Source organism: Lampris incognitus, chromosome 3 (assembly GCF_029633865.1).
Source record: "Lampris incognitus isolate fLamInc1 chromosome 3, fLamInc1.hap2, whole genome shotgun sequence".
Lineage (NCBI taxonomy): Eukaryota > Metazoa > Chordata > Actinopteri > Lampriformes > Lampridae > Lampris > Lampris incognitus.
The window spans coordinates 83,091,171-83,107,527 of record NC_079213.1 but is presented as its reverse complement, the minus strand read 5'-3'; the positions used below and the strand labels follow the sequence as shown (position 1 = coordinate 83,107,527).

At 40.7% G+C, this 16,357-nt stretch overlaps 1 protein-coding gene across 6 annotated transcripts in view; it reads left to right on the top strand.

Annotated features, from left to right (window-relative positions):
• The window catches only part of dazap1 (DAZ associated protein 1), a 30,319-nt gene that overhangs the window by 6,749 nt on the left and 7,213 nt on the right, over nt 1-16,357 (top strand). For 3 of the 6 annotated variants that reach the window (XM_056276459.1, XM_056276458.1, XM_056276461.1), the window contains exons 7-11: nt 2,219-2,301; nt 5,178-5,325; nt 5,573-5,677; nt 12,981-13,130; nt 13,677-13,844. In XM_056276459.1, the coding sequence (XP_056132434.1) occupies nt 2,219-2,301; nt 5,178-5,325; nt 5,573-5,677; nt 12,981-13,130; nt 13,677-13,844 (654 nt within the window). The remainder of the gene's footprint in view (nt 1-2,218; nt 2,302-5,177; nt 5,326-5,572; nt 5,678-12,980; nt 13,131-13,676; nt 13,845-16,357) is intronic. The other 3 variants (XM_056276460.1, XM_056276463.1, XM_056276462.1) reach the window with 1 other exon arrangement.

Sequence of the window (16,357 nt, the reverse complement as noted above, 5' to 3'; positions counted from 1 at the left end):
ACATTTAGTGCGTTACGGCAGGCCAAAGTGGCAATCAAACCCTGGTCTATTGCAGTGTTAGTGCTATGCAGCACACATTGAGCTACACAGGGAATGGAACCCTTAACTCTGGCAGTGTACACGCCATGTTCTACCCAAGCAGGACAGTAGTCAGGGCAGTTGGATCTGAACTCGCTACAAAACCTTTATGCAGTTATTGTTGACCCACATAGTGTACTTCCTCCCTTCAAACCCCAATCACTGTCCTTTGGGAGAAAACCAGAATAGTTTGACATTGGAATTCAACTTGATGTATTGCACCAGTAACAACCATAACATGATGTACAATAGTGTTAACAGTTGTCTTTATTAAAAAACAATCAATGTTGGAGTAAGTTTTATTTATTTTGATTTAGTCATGTTTGATGCATATATCTTAAATGGCTTAGTATGTGTTTTCCCTTAATTAGAAAGTTAAGTGTTTTTGTAAGTAAGCCCTTTCTATTTTTCTTTCCTCTATCCCTTTTTCTTGTGAATGGTTTGAAAGTGATTAACGGTGTCTCCTAAGATTTGTCTTCTCTCCTTTAGGTTATTTTGCATTGACTGGTACCACAGAGGTACAGGCCAAATGGAAAAGCCCCAAATTTTTTCACTTTGCTCTAATGGGGTGTACACAAAGTTCCATCATATTACCAGATACAAGTCCAGTTATAGCTGTTAGATGGAGAATGTTTTGAAAGAGTTTGCTTTGAAGTTTTGTGAGTAATGGCAACTCAATTTAATTTCTAAAAGGCCATAGAATTGTTTGGAGGGAGAAATTACCTGATGTTGAATGGTCAGTATTTAGGCAGTGCAGGTGATTACACTTATAAACAGAAATATTTTGGAGATTGCAGATGTCCAAATAGTGGATACTGTTCAACGTTGAACTCAAGTGTCTCTGGGATGTACCAGAATTGTATCTCTATAACAGATATACCAGTGTACCTGATATTTTGAAGTTTCCAAGATATGTGATTCACTCATAGATGCTAACTTTGTCTTAAATTAAGATTAGGGGCAGGTCATTGATAGATGGTATTAATAGCAATAGATCACCAGTTATGGGATTGCTTGGCATGATATTTGAAGTTTCAGAAATCTGTCTCGTAGGACGTTTAATCAGAATCAGGTTAGGTCCCCAAGTAGTGATGTGCTCACAACCCAGTTCTGCCACAGAAAAGTTAATCAAATTGAAAGTGGACCACTGCAGTAGGGCTACACTGCAGACTGCTGATCTGAAAAGACTTCATTTTCCAAAAGACAGTCAGATGACATAGCCCTCTGGGTCCTGTGTTAACCAGGCATTGCTAACAGGTTGTAATAGCTAAACCTTATTGAGCGTCCTTGGATGTTTCGACTTCTCACTGTTGATTAGGGTAGTCTGGATGATGAGAACTTTGAATCCTCCCCATGAATTCTCTTAAGCAACATCAGTAACACTTTGGAAAACCAGTAAATGGCCTTTATCTTTGTTTTACTGTTGTTAGCGATATTTTAACTTTACATGTTAGGCTTATCCCGGCTGACTCAGAAGTGTAATATATATACCATATTTGGAAAAGCTGTGTAAAAGCTTTAGAGACTGTACAATTTCTGTTTCTCCATATTTTTTGTTCTGCATTAACAACGGCTGCTGCCAGTGTGTGCTGCACAGCAATATTCCAAGGGACAGATCAAGGCGGGGTTTGGATGAAACAGCATGAAGTAATGCAACCTAGTATTAGTCCAATTGGCATCTATCAATATTTATATATATATATATATATATATATATATATATATATATATAGTCAATACTTGCTTAGCTTTGTAGGAGCATAGAACATAGACTGTTTTATCCCCCTTTTAAATGACATTTCAATATTACTGCACCTGTCATTAACATTTAACAATAGTTGATAAGCCCTTTTATTGTCATACTCACTGAATATTTTGCTGCTTTTATAAGGATTTAAAAAAAAAACAAAAAAAAACAGGCCTGTATGTGTTACAAACATGGATTGTTTAAAGTTTCCCTTGGTCCCTCAGGCCCAAATGTTGGACTTGTGTTGTACTGCAAGCCTGCAACATCATCCGAACCCCAGCAGCATCTAGCTCGGTCTTGACGGATCCTCAGTCTGCTGAAGCCCAATACTGTTCTTCATCTTGTGTTGTCACAACCCCCTGCTACCTTGATTCACTCTTGGTCATTGGCTAGGTTTTGGATTTATTACTTTCGAGGCCGAACAATCAGTGGACCAGGCTGTCAACATGCATTTTCACGACATCATGGGCAAAAAAGTGTGTAGTTGTAGTTTTATTTTACCCTCAAGATCAAACGGAGGCTTGGGCGACAAGTCGAGTTTGAAAGTTTTTAGCGGTTTCTCTAAATTATTATTGGCCATCCAATCGTTTTGGGGTCATGTCATCAAGACAAGACTAAGATGATGATTTTTGTAGATTTTTTACCTACACCACCATTTTCATTGTCTCCAATTATCAACCTTTTATAACTTTGAATTCCCCCGCTTTGCTGTGGGTTTTATAGGCTTTCTCATGTAAGACTCCCTCATCTGGGAAAAAAAAAGTTTTGAAGTTTCTATAGTCGCCCAAGGCTTTGTTTAAATTGACTTCTCCTTTGGGTTGTCTAAAATACATTGTCTTGCTTTAAAATGATGCCATTCTCATACTTTGAGATGAATGGGTTACTTATCAGAGACAATAACTGATAAGACGTAATTTGTCTTGAATTAGGCAAAGAATTTGCTTTAAAGAAATCACCCAAAGGATTGGTCTTCTCTCAGTTCTGTTTCTTTTCCTTTTTATTTTGTCAACAGGTCACTTAATTTTTTTTGAGTTACCCGTCAACATGTTTTGAAAGTTAAAAAAAAAGATCTCAACCAAGTGACCTCAGTTAAAGAATCTCCATACTGTGTCGGTCTATGTGGACAAACAACTACTGGTTAGGATAAAACTGGGGGCACATAATATTTGCATTGGGGTTTTGCTGTTTGTCTTATTCCCGATTTGGCCCAGATGGGTGGGGATTGCAGTATTAGGACTGTTCAGATAGTTATGGGTTAGGTGTTGGTTACAGAATTGCTGGTGTTAATGTACAAAATGGTACACCTCACTTATATGGCAACTAAGTAGGATAAAACAAATCTGAAAAATTATTTGCAAATACTGTGTCGAGAATTTCTGGTTAGGATCAGTCCAGATACAAGGTCTTTAAAAGGCAGTTATGAACGCTTTATTCATTTCTCCCTCCCAGTGGAGACATTTTATAATTGGCTGCCAAAAGCCACAGTTCCACAGATACCAGGGGGAGAGCCTTGTGAAACTTCTCTCCTGACCTCCATCCATGCAGCAGTAATTTTAGGTATACAAAGAGTGACCAAACATCTTGGAACTTTTATCCCCGTAAGCCATCTTGAGCTCATGAAGTAGTCCTTGCTTTTGTCTTTGTATGGCTAGATAACTTTTTTTTTATTATTTTGTAAATGAGTCTGGAACATGGTGGAATTATGGCTGCTGATTGCCCACATGCACATCAGCATATAGGGCTATGTGAGGTTTTCATAACTTACCTCCTGAGGACCACATTAAAACAGTTGAGCTGCATTCTATACCTTAAATAAAGAACCCTGCCCTATCTGCACATTCACCACCAGCAGCAGCTCGCCGTGACTTTGCCCTGGTTTTCTGCAGGAACCAAGGCTTGACTTGAGCCATTGTTCTTGAGTTGACATTACCTGGCGCTGGGACTTGAAGGGCGGCTGGGGAGATATGTGTTACAAAATTAGAAATTGGAACACATCAAACTGTGGGACAGATCCCTGCTCTGCTGTTGGGGACTGTACATGCGTTACAGTATCCATCACGCATAGCTGCCGATGCCCCCGGGAGAAGTACCCAGGTAGCTGCACTCGCGACAGTGGTGGGGGCCAATGGCGGGAAATGTGTGCGTGTAATTAGGTCGACAGAGAAGGAAGAGTAGAGGCGGGGAAAGTGGCACCACCTTAAAGCGGGGAGGAATTTGCGATTCGTTTTCCTCCTGCAAGGTGACCCCAATAACTCAACCCCGCGGTCTATTTCTGGTTGGCTCCACCTTAGTCTAAGCCTGTTTCTTCGCTTTGGTTCTCTGCTGATATGTCTTTGCCTGGTTGCAACAAGGAGAAATTTCTTACCAGGGCAAAAAATTAGCGTTTCTCTCTGTGGTGGAATCAAACATCAACGGTTTTGGAGGACAGTTGGTACTCATAAGGCGACAGCCCTAAGTAACAAAAGGATGAGCTGAAGTCTCGTACTGCTTAACTCCTCCAAATCAGGAAATTTGTTTCACCCAAAAAAAAAAAAAAAAATTCAATAAAAAATAGGCAGGATATGGTAGACTGTATGCATTTGACAATCTCATTATGACAGCTGAAACAATTGGGGGGGGGGCATCTTGATCTTGAAGTCTGCTCCAGTACTTGTGCTTTGGAATGCAAAGTGTCCATCAGCATTGGTTTGTGTTATATTGGGGTAAACCTCTGTCAGCTTGTTGGGCTCTACTAAAAAAATTACTTATATGACACAGTATGAAGATTACTTTTTGAAACTCAACTTTAAAGAATTAATTTCGATTATCTGCATGCTTACTGTGATTTTGTTAGATGTGAGATACAAATCTCTCTACATCCATTCTGTCCCTGCCCCCTAAAATTCTCAGTTAAATCAAAATGAGATTCTTTAAGCGTTAGCAGGAGAAAGGTAAGTCTTGACCTTCCATTGGAAGTCTTTATCAAATAATAGGGCAATTCATTCAAGGAAAATGACATTTTATGTTTCTCAGGTACATCCTCAAATGCTTTGATCTGGAGACCGATTTTCCTACTTGCATTGCCTGTTCATCATTTACATGTATTTGTAATTTTGCTTCAGCCACCGTAGATTATTGTTGTATTGGTAGTTTGGTACCTGAGACACATAGCTCTACAGCTCTTTCACCTACACAGTAATAATAATATACATAGCTGCCCTACATTGATCCCATAGAAATAAAGTGAAAGTTTTTGAGCTGCCCCCAAAAATGTTAAAGTCAAATGACAGTGGTAGGACAGGTTTATTAGACAAGGATTTACAGGGACCATATACGGGCCTTGCAAAATGTCCCGTCCTTGTCCTTTTTCCAGGTGGAAGTGAAGAAGGCAGAACCTCGTGACAGCAAAGCTCCCAGCCAGCTTGGCCCTGGCCAGTGGGGACCCAGAGGCATCTTGAGTGCAGCTAATGGTTGGACGGCACAGCCTGCTCAGGGCTGGCAACAGACCTACGGGCCACAGGGTGAGTGGGACTGAATCCCAGGGTGGCACATGGTTCATTCTGCTATAGATTAACAACACAAGTCACAGTTAGGCGGAAACTAGAGATGCTAAACCCTTTGGTTTTAACATTAACCGTATAACTGTGTCTGTACTTTTGATTCTCTGAATGGTCAACTTATACATTATTTTTTTTGTATTCCATGGAGCTTTTTTGTCCTCAGACTAAACTTTTTTTTGTTTGTTTTTTTTTTTCTTTTTCTCTGAAGGAGTGTGGGTGTCAACTACTGGCCAACCCCTGGGTAGGTGTCAGCTCGAGTCATTTGAAACTGCACAAAGATCCTTTCACCATTTTAGTGAATTGGCTGTCTTGTGTAAGTGTTGTGTAACAGAATTGGATACATATGTGTCTTTGTCATGCAACTGTGTACTTGGCTAGAAAGTCTTGTGTCATAGAGATTGCCTCGCATTCTGTTATGTTCCCCAGATGACCAATATAGTAAGGAGTTAACATGTACTATAACCGTTTTATTCAAAGTGGTTGTGGTCACTGATAAACAATCGGCTGTTTCAGACAGATGGCAACCTTGGATGGACTCCACCCCCTGCTCTGCTATTGGTTAGGCCTGGTCCCTTATCACTACCTCCAACTTGGCCTACAGCACGTGTTGAAATGTCCTGTGCTTGCTCAAAAGATACCCATGATGATAAAAAGGATAATACAGAGTGGTTGGCATCAAATCAAAGATCTGATTTCCTAAGCACTACCTGTCTGTCTACATTTTTGAGGGTGGGGCATGACCTGAACACTTTCAATTAGTGTTTCAAAAGCAGGGGATCTTTGGTTTATCAATTTTCCATTGTCTCATTTGGCTTTAAGTCACCCACTATCACATTAGTGTTTATATGATAGTGAGTGACTATCATACAAACACTAACAGGATTTTTCTTAATTTTACTATTTAAAAGTGCTATTTTCATGTGTTGAAAAACTCATTTAGAATCTAAGGTTGTAGTACTTGAGTATGAGCTGTCTCAAGTCCTTATTTTGAAGGTCTCAGTCTCTTCTTGGACTTAACATCATAATGACTTGGACTTAACTCTATCTCGGACATTGCGGACCTAATGATTTTTGAAGACTGGTCGAGTAAAAGACTAATTTACTTTTTCATATTTACTCTTGAAATGAAAATCAAACTTACCCTGAGTAGATCAACAAAGTGCAATCTAATCCAGTCAAGTCTCTGAAACATTGGAAAATTGGAATCTAAAACATTCCTTCCCTGGCAGAGATAAAAAAGGGCTAAATAAATACTACACTGTATTGGAATTTTTATTTTTTTTCTACAATGATAGAAAAAAAGAAAGGACAGAGCTGTCTCTACTTTTTGAGGAGGCTGAGATCCTTCAAAAGCTGCCAGAAAATGCTCAGGATGTGGTATGAGTCTGTGTTGGCCAGTGCTCTCCTGTTTGCTGTTGTGTGTTGGAGCAGCAGACTGAGGGTAGCGGACGCAAACAGGCTCAATAAACTGATCCACAAGGCTGGTGACGTTGTGGGGGTGGAACTGGATTCTCTGGCGGCGGTTTCTGAGAGGAGGACGCTGTTGAATTTATGTGCCATCATGAACAATGTCTCCCACCCAACTCCATGACGTGTTGGTTGGGCACAGGAGTACTTTTAGTAATAGACTCATTCTGCGGAAAAGTACCACAGAGCGCCACAGGAGGTCATTCCTGCCTGTGGCCATCAAACTTTACCACTCCTCCCTCAGAGTGTCACACTCAGAGTTAATGGTCATTGGACTGGCCCTTTGACTTGTTTTACCCTGTCGCATTTTGTTTGTGCTGCTTGTTGTGTGCTGCGGTAGTGCAGTATAGATAGGGTGTTATGTGCACCATGCTTGTTGATATATTTTGTTCTTATTTCTATTTCTTATTTTATCGTTTATTTCTATTTGTTTCTTTTTTCTTGTTTCTATTTGTTTCTATTTTCTTGTTATTTTGTATCTTGTTAGTTTTTAGTTTTTTCTTACTAGAGCGTGAGTGTCTGTAATAGAACCCAATTTCCCCTCGGTAATGGATAAAGTATTCTGATTACTACAGTTATAGTCATAGTGATTAATTGGACTTGCACTGTTCGATGTAAGTCTTTACATAAGTGTTGACCCAATTGGTTCAGAGTTGGAATTGCCTCCTTAAAGTCTTGGACTTGACTCGGACTTGCCCCCCTAACAACTTTGTCTGGACTTGGTCTCACCATTAGTGGTCTTGACTACAAGGCTATTGGAATCATATTGGAGTATCCATCCATCCATCCATTATCTGAACCGCATATCCTGCTGTCAGGGTTGTGGAGATGCTGGAGCCTATTCCAGCAGCAGTCATTGGGTGGCAGGCGGGGAGACACCCTGGACAGGCCACCAGGCCATCACAGGGCCTCTATCTATCTATCTATAGTATATATATATACACTACCGTTCAAAAGTTTGGGATCACCCAAACAATTTTGTGTTTTCCATGAAAAGTCACACTTATTCACCACCATATGTTGTGAAATGAATAGAAAATAGAGTCAAGACATTGACAAGGTTAGAAATAATGATTTGTATTTGAAATAAGATTTTTTTTACATCAAACTTTGCTTTCGTCAAAGAATCCTCCATTTGCAGCAATTACAGCATTGCAGACCTTTGGCATTCTAGCTGTTAATTTGTTGAGGTAATCTGGAGAAATTGCACCCCACGCTTCCAGAAGCAGCTCCCACAAGTTGGATTGGTTGGATGGGCACTTCTTGCGTACCATACGGTCAAGCTGCTCCCACAACAGCTCAATGGGGTTCAGATCTGGTGACTGCGCTGGCCACTCCATTACCGATAGAATACCAGCTGCCTGCTTCTGCTCTAAATAGTTCTTGCACAATTTGGAGGTGTGTTTAGGGTCATTGTCCTGTTGTAGGATGAAATTGGCTCCAATCAAGCGCTGTCCACTGGGTATGGCATGGCGTTGCAAAATGGAGTGATAGCCTTCCTTATTCAGAATCCCTTTTACCCTGTACAAATCTCCCACCTTACCAGCACCAAAGCAACCCCAGACCATCACATTACCTCCACCATGCTTAACAGATGGCGTCAGGCATTCTTCCAGCATCTTTTCATTTGTTCTGCATCTCACAAACGTTCTTCTTTGTGATCCAAACACCTCAAACTTGGATTCATCCGTCCACAACACTTTTTTCCAGTCTTCCTCTGTCCAATGTCTGTGTTCTTTTGCCCATCTTAATCTTTTTCTTTTATTGATCAGTCTCAGATATGGCTTTTTCTTTGCCACTCTGCCCTGAAGCCCAGAATCCCGCAGCCGCCTCTTCACTGTAGATGTTGACACTGGTGTTTTGCGGGTACTATTTAATGAAGATACCAGTTGGGGACCTGTGAGGCGTCTGTTTCTCAAACTAGAGACTCTAATGTACTTATCTTCTTGCTCAGTTGTGCAACGCGGCCTCCCACTTCTTTTTCTACTCTGGTTAGAGCCTGTTTGTGCTGTCCTCTGAAGGGAGTAGTACACACCGGTGTAGGAAATCTTCAATTTCTTAGCAATTTCTTGCATGGAATAGCCTTCATTTCTAAGAACAAGAATAGACTGTCGAGTTTCAGATGAAAGTTCTCTTTTTCTGGCCATTTTGAGCGTTTAATTGACCCCACAAATGTGATGCTCCAGAAACTCAATCTGCTCAAAGGAAGGTCAGTTTTGTAGCTTCTGTAACGAGCTAAACTGTTTTCAGATGTGTGAACATGATTGCACAAGGGTTTTCTAATCATCAATTAGCCTTCTGAGCCAATGAGCAAACACATTGTACCATTAGAACACTGGAGTGATAGTTGCTTGAAATGGGCCTCTATACACCTATGTAGATATTGCACCAAAAACCAGACATTTGCAGCTAAAATAGTCATTTACCACATTAGCAATGTATAGAGTGTATTTCTTTAAAGTTAAGACTAGTTTAAAGTTATCTTCATTGAACAGCACAGTGCTTTTCCTTCAAAAATATCGACATTTCAATGTGATCCCAAACTTTTGAACTGTAGTGTATATATATGTGTGTGTGTGTGTGTGTGTGTGTGTTTATATATATATATATATATATATATATATATATATATATATATATATATATATATATATATATATATATATCAACACGGATACAGGAAAAGGGATTTTACTCTTTAGCATGGGCTATTATGTCTCTGTCTTGGTCAGATATTTTGGTGTATGTTGAGGCAAATTCAATAGCTTTGTTTAGTAGCCCTTTAGTTATGGAGGGGTAAAACTCACAAATATCAAAGCATATGAACGTATGTCTGCTCTTGTCATCTATGTCCTTAAACCATTTCAATACTTGGTCGGTGTTCTTCTACTGGTTTAAGGGAACTTTCTTCAGAATCGTCTGATTTATATTTTCAATAATTTTTTTGCTTAGCTTACCTATTTTGGGTTTGGTGGGGTTGATAAGCCTACATGTTGGTTTGTTTTTAAAATTTGGTTTGTGGTCTTTCAGGGTAATAAAGGCTTGCTTCTGGGCGGTGACATCAATGTGGTCGTCTAATTTCAGATCCGATGCAATTTTTTTGTCCTTTAGGGAGATGTCTCTTTCAGCAGACTTTGCAGCCTTCTTGTATGATTTGGTGATGTTGCTGTGTAGAAGATTGTCATATTGATCGGGTTCTGTTTTATAAAAATTAGAAGTTTTGTCAGCTGCAATGAAGAGTTTGTCATCTTCTTTTATCAATCTTGTGTATTTATGGGGTTTCTTCTGGAAAGCTTTGTTTGAGTATTTAAATTTAATGTTCTGGATGATTCTGAGCATACCCTCCTCAAAGGGTTTTAGTTCCAGGATGGTCGGCAGTGATTTAGATGATTTGAATCCATACATAAGCTTTTTTTCAGTTGAGTTGAGTTATTAAGAAAGAAGAAAGCTGTCCATCTTACCAATCTTATGAATTTCTCTCTCTTTGCAATGAGGCATTTCAAGAAGTCTTTCTGTGTGGGTGCTGGTATGTTCTTTGTTGAATATCTGAAATTCATTGGGTCCATGATGGTCTCATAAGTGCTTAACAGGGTAAGGAGCAGAGATTGCATTTTTTTCTGAAACCGTCAATGGTGTTGTGAGTGCTCAACTAATGAGGAGCGGAATATCAACACGGATGCATGAAAAAAGATTTTTGCATCAGATCTGAAATTAGACGACCGCATTAATGTCACTGCCCAGAAGCAAGCCTTTATTACCCTGAAAGACCACAAACCAAATTTTAAAAACAAACCAACATTTAGGCTTATCAACCCCACCAAACCCGAAATAGGTAAGCTAAGCAAAAAAATTATTGAAAATATAAATCGGACGATTCTGAAGAGGGTTCCCTTAAACCAGTGGAAGAACACCGACCAAGTATTGAAATGGTTTAAGGACATAGATGACAAGAGCAGACATACGTTCATATGCTTTGATATTTGTGAGTTTTACCCCTCGATAACTAAAGAGCTACTAAACAAAGCTATTGAATTTGCCTCAACATACACCAAAATATCTGACCAAGCCAGAGACATAATAGCCCATGCTAAAGAGTAAAATCTTTTTTCCTGTATCCGTGTTGATATTCCGCTCCTCATTAGTTGAGCACTCACAACACCATGACGGTTTCCGAAAAAAAACGCTATAGCTATATATATATATATATATATATATATATATATATATATATATATATATATATATATATATATACAGTGCATCCGGAAAGTATTCACACCCCTTCACTTTCCCCACATTTTGTTATGTTACAGCCTTATTCCAAAATGGATTAAATTCCTTTTTTTTCTCATCAATCTACAGACAATACCCCATAATGACAAAGTGAAAAAGGTTTTGTAGAAATTTTTGCAAATTTATTAAAAATAATAAACTGAAATATTGCATGTACATAAGTATTCACACCCTTTACTCAGTACTTGGTTGAGGCACCCGTGGCAGCAATTACAGCCCCAAGTCTTCTTGGGTATGAAGCTACAAGCTTGGCACACCTATATTTGGGGTATTTCTCCCATTCTTCTCTGCAGATCCTCTCTAGCTCTGTAAGGTTAGATGAGGAGTGTTGCTGCATAGCTATTTTCAGGTCTTTCCAGAGATGTTCAATGGGGTTCAAGTCTGGGCTCTGGCTGGGCCACTGGACATTCACAGACTTGTCCTGAAGCCCCTCCTTCATTGTCTTGGCTGTGTGCTTAAGGTCGTTGTCGTGTTGAAAGGTAAACCTTCGCCCCAGTCTGAGGTCCTGAGCACTCTTGAGCAGGTTTTCATCAAGGATCTCTCTACTTTGCTCCATTCATCTTTCCCTCTATCCTGACTAGTCTCCCAGTTCCTGCCGCTGAAAAACATCCCCACAGCATGATGCTGCCACCACCATGCTTCACTGTAGGGATGGTATTAGCAAGGTGATGAGCGGTGCCTGGTTTCCTCCAGACGTAATGTTTGGCATTCAGGCCAAAGAATTCAATCTTGGTTTCATCAGACCAGAGAATCTTGTTTCTCATGGTCTGAGAGTCCTTTAGGTGCTTTCTGGCAAACTCCAAGCAGGCTGTCATGTGCCTTTTACTGAGCAGAGGCTTCCGTCCGGCCACTCTACCATAAAGACCTGATTGGTGGAGTGCTGCAGAGATGTTGTCCTTCTGGAAGGTTCTCCCATCTCCACAGAGGGACGCTGGAGCTCTGTCAGAGTGACCATCGGGTTCTTGGTCACCTCCCTGACCAAGGCCCTTCTCCCCCGATTGCTCAGTTTGGCTGGGCGGCCAGCTCTAGGAAGAGTCCTGGTGGATTCAAACTTCTTCCATTTACGAATGGTGGAGACCACTGTGCTCTTCGGGACCTTCAAAACTGTAGAATTTTTTTTGTACCCTTCCCCAGATCTGTGCCTTGATACAATCCTGTCTCAGAGGTCCTTTGACTTCATGGCTTGGTTTCTGCTCTGACATGCACTGTCAACAGTGGGACCTTATATAGACAGGTGTGTGGCTTTCCAAATCATGTCCAATCAATTGAATTTACTATGGGTGGACTCCAATCAAGATGTAGAAACATCTCAAGAATGATCAGTGGAAACAGGATGAACCTGAGCTCAATTTTGAGTGTCATAGCAAAGGGTGTGAATACTTATGTACATGCAATATTTCAGTTTTTTATTTTTAATAAATTTGCAAAAATTTCTACAAAACATTTTTCACTTTGTCATTATGGGGTATTGTATGTAGATTGATGAGAAAAAAAAGGAATTTAATCCATTTTGGAATAAGGCTGTGACATAACAAAATGTGGGGAAAGTGAAGGGGTGTGAATACTTTCTGAATGCACTGTATATATTAGATCTAATGTTGGATCATATTAGAGTAACCATGTGCAGTGTTACTCAGTATATTAAGGGCAATGTCATGGGCTGAAAGTGTTGTATTGACATCCATACCATTTTTATATCAACTGCTTTTAACAAAGCATGTCACAAAGTAATGGCAAAGCAAAGAAAAGCATATTAGCAATTGAATTAAAAACGAGACATAGTTGTTTGAGAGGGCATTACAACAGTTTACCTGCATACCTTTTATGATGAAATGGTCTGTACTATGTTTTACCAGGTGGGTATGGACCACCTCTGTCAGCAGCCCGGGGAGCCCCTGCCCAGCCTCCATCTCCGTTCAACGCGTTCCTGGTTACAACCCCAGCGGGCAGCTTCGCTGCACCTCAGGGCTACGCTCAGCAGGGCTACAGCACAACACCACAGTTTGGTCAGTAGTGCCAGTCTGATCATTCATGACGTTACTACATAATGAATTATGGGTTATTGGGCATGATATCTATCATCCTGTACAGATTTTGGCTGTGGCTGGTGATCTGATATATAAGCCACTTGATCAAATATGGTTTGGAGGTTCTCTTGTATTCTAAAAACCTAACTGGCTGCACCAAGAGTAAAGTGAATGATGTATTTTGAGGGATACCAGCTATTGTGGCCGTTGAACTAGAAAGTTCCCTTGAGAACTTAATATTATCCCTATATTTCAGGTACTTAAGTGACTGCAGAATCCGACTAAAAAAAGATAGGCTTATGGGTTGTTTATTGTGGATAACCAGCCATATTCACCAGAGATGGTTTAATTTACATTTCAAGTATATAGCTATATTTCAAACAATGTTCATGTAATTTTAAAGTTGGGAATGGGAAGGATAACTTAATAGAATTGTAATATTCAAAAGAATGAAATTTAAAAGTTACAAAAAAGTTAGTTGAGTTAAAAGAACACAAAAACCTTACCGTTTATTTATTTTAACAGGTTACAGTTTTGGCACACCCCAAGGAGACCAGTATGCACCCCAGGGAGTTCCTCCCCCACCCACCACTCCTGGAACAGCACCGCTTGGCTTTGCCCCCGCCACCACACCTACTCAGGACTTGAGCAAAGCCCAGGCTGGACAGCCAGACTTCCCTTACAGCCAGTATGGTAAGTAGAGTCTCATCTATTGGACGGTCTGCAGCACCTTTCTCTTCCCTCGGGGCCAGTCCCACCTCAGTCCTGTTTCTCAATGGATTATTCTTATTGAGTGCATCTGTTCTACCCTGAAACAGGCTGGATCTTGCTGTCGATGCCATTTAGCTTTAACAGCTCCACATGCATACATGCTTTATGCGTACATACACGTCACTGGCTCAGCCATGAAGATGCCACAGAAGGCCCTCCATATCCAGGAACCCTGCACCATCACCTTGTTAGCATTTCGTCTCTGGGCTTTTGATGTGGTAAAGATTGGTAGGTTGTGGTCGGTTTGAATTAGATCATCCTGCCTTGCAATGGATTGCTTCTGTTTGTTTTGGTTTTTTTTGTATCTTTTTTTTTTTAGAGGAGTGGAAACCACCACACACACACACACACACACACACACACACACACACACACACACACACACACACACACACACACACACACACACACACACACATCAACCAGACGTAATAGAAACTGTTGAAATTTTCAAAGATTGTACAACTTGAAACAAGAATACGTTCTTCTCCCCCATCCTCTTCTTCTTAGCTGACTTGTTTTGTTTTCCCTGATTTTGCATGGTCACCACAATGTTGATGGATGAGCATGCATAACTGGATTAGCATGAGTACTGAACTGGGTGTGTGTTTGGCCTGCCAAATGACTTATTAGCATTTTTTTCCTATTTCCTGGGCAACAATTTACCATGTGGGAGCTTTGCATGCTTGCCTGTTTCATCTAGACTTTGGCTCTCTTTCCTGAAGAGTTGCAACTATTAGTCTTGAGGGGAAATTCTGTCTCGTTACCAGAGTTTCACTGATGTGTCTGTTGATTTAATGTTTTGGTTAAGTGTGAAATTGTAGGCCTACAGACTGGACTCTCTTCTATGTTATTTGGATTGTAGTGAGCCTGGATGATCATGTGCTCTTTCTGGACTTGGTAAAAGTGCAATCAAACATTACTTAAGAGGAAAAAACCTTAATTCAGATAGATGTTTCATTTTAAAAGATTTTCTTTCCGGGCGTTCAGGTGGCGTGGTGGTCTGTTCCATTGCCTATCAACATGGGGCTCACCGATTCGAATCCCTGTGTTACCTCTGGCTTGGTTGGGCGTTCCTACAGACACAATTGCCTGTGTCTGCGGGTGGGAAGCAGGATGTGGGTATGTGTCCTGGTCACTGCACTAGCGCCTCCTCTGGTCGGTCGGGGGCCTGTTCAAGGGGTAGGGGGAACTGGGCGGAATAGCGCAATCTCCCATGCGCTACGTCCCCCTGACGAAACTCCTCACTGTCAGGTGAAAAGAAGCAGCTGGTGATTCCACATGTATCGGAGGAGGCATGTGGTAGTCTGCAGCCCTCCCCGGATCGGCAGAGGGGGTGGAGCAGCAACCGGGATGACTCAGAAAGTAGGGTAATTGGCTGGATACAATTGGTGGGGAAAAAGGGGGGGTGGGGAATCCAAAAGATTTTATTTCAGTTTCAAATGTTTCTTCTTATAAACGAGTAATTACATTTTTTTTTTTACAACCTGTGTCTTATTTTCTGTTGGTTTCTGCCATCCTGCATATTCGTTACAATACTACTTTGCTCACCGGTTTCATTGTCAAACTTTTGAGCAATTTGGGCAATTAAGAAGTAATACATAATAGAAAATCGAGTCTGAGGTTAGGGTTTTGTTGTTATTGAAAAGGCAGGTTCAAGGCTCATGTTCAGTTGCCCCGTAAGATGCCTTTGTAAAGCTGTCTAGCAGTGGTCCCATGTCCAACAGAAGACAGTAAAATATCAAAACTGATACACTGGCAAAAACTATGAAGATAAGAATCAGGTTGTAAAAAAAAAAAAAAAAAACCCGAATTTTTCTTTTGAAGCAGCAAAAATTAGACTCTTAAATTTCAGAGTTATAAGTAATCACAGATGATAATTTTCTACTTGCCAAGCAACCCCTCCTGGGCATGTTATCCAGACATGTCACCATGCTGATGTAGGTTGAGAGGCCATGTTGAGGACACACAGGTGGCAGCCTTAGTCTGCCCTCATCACTAAGGTAGTAGTAAAGTGTACAGGCTACCTTTTTCAAAACATCTTACTGGAGATCTCATCCCCGTTGATTTCCCTTCAGTGTACGGACGAAGGAGCTCACTCAAAGACACTAACGATACTCTGGACATGCGAAAGCTTTCCTTCCACTCTTCATTACTAACAACCCCAGTTTCGAAATTGTCCCACCATCTGCTGGTTCGACTGGGCCTGAACCAAAACCATCGTCCCTGGCAGACTTTAACCCATGGACACTGTGGATCAAGTAATGTTGAGCGTAGCGGACGCCTTTGAATCCCGGTTAAGTGGTGCAGCAGTGCAAAATTAAGTCGCAAACTTGTAAAGAGATCTAGCAGTACTAACCAAATGTAAACAAACTGGGATATAGCCGCCATTGTTGTTTCAATCACATGCTCATTTGCGCAAATTGAGGTGTGAC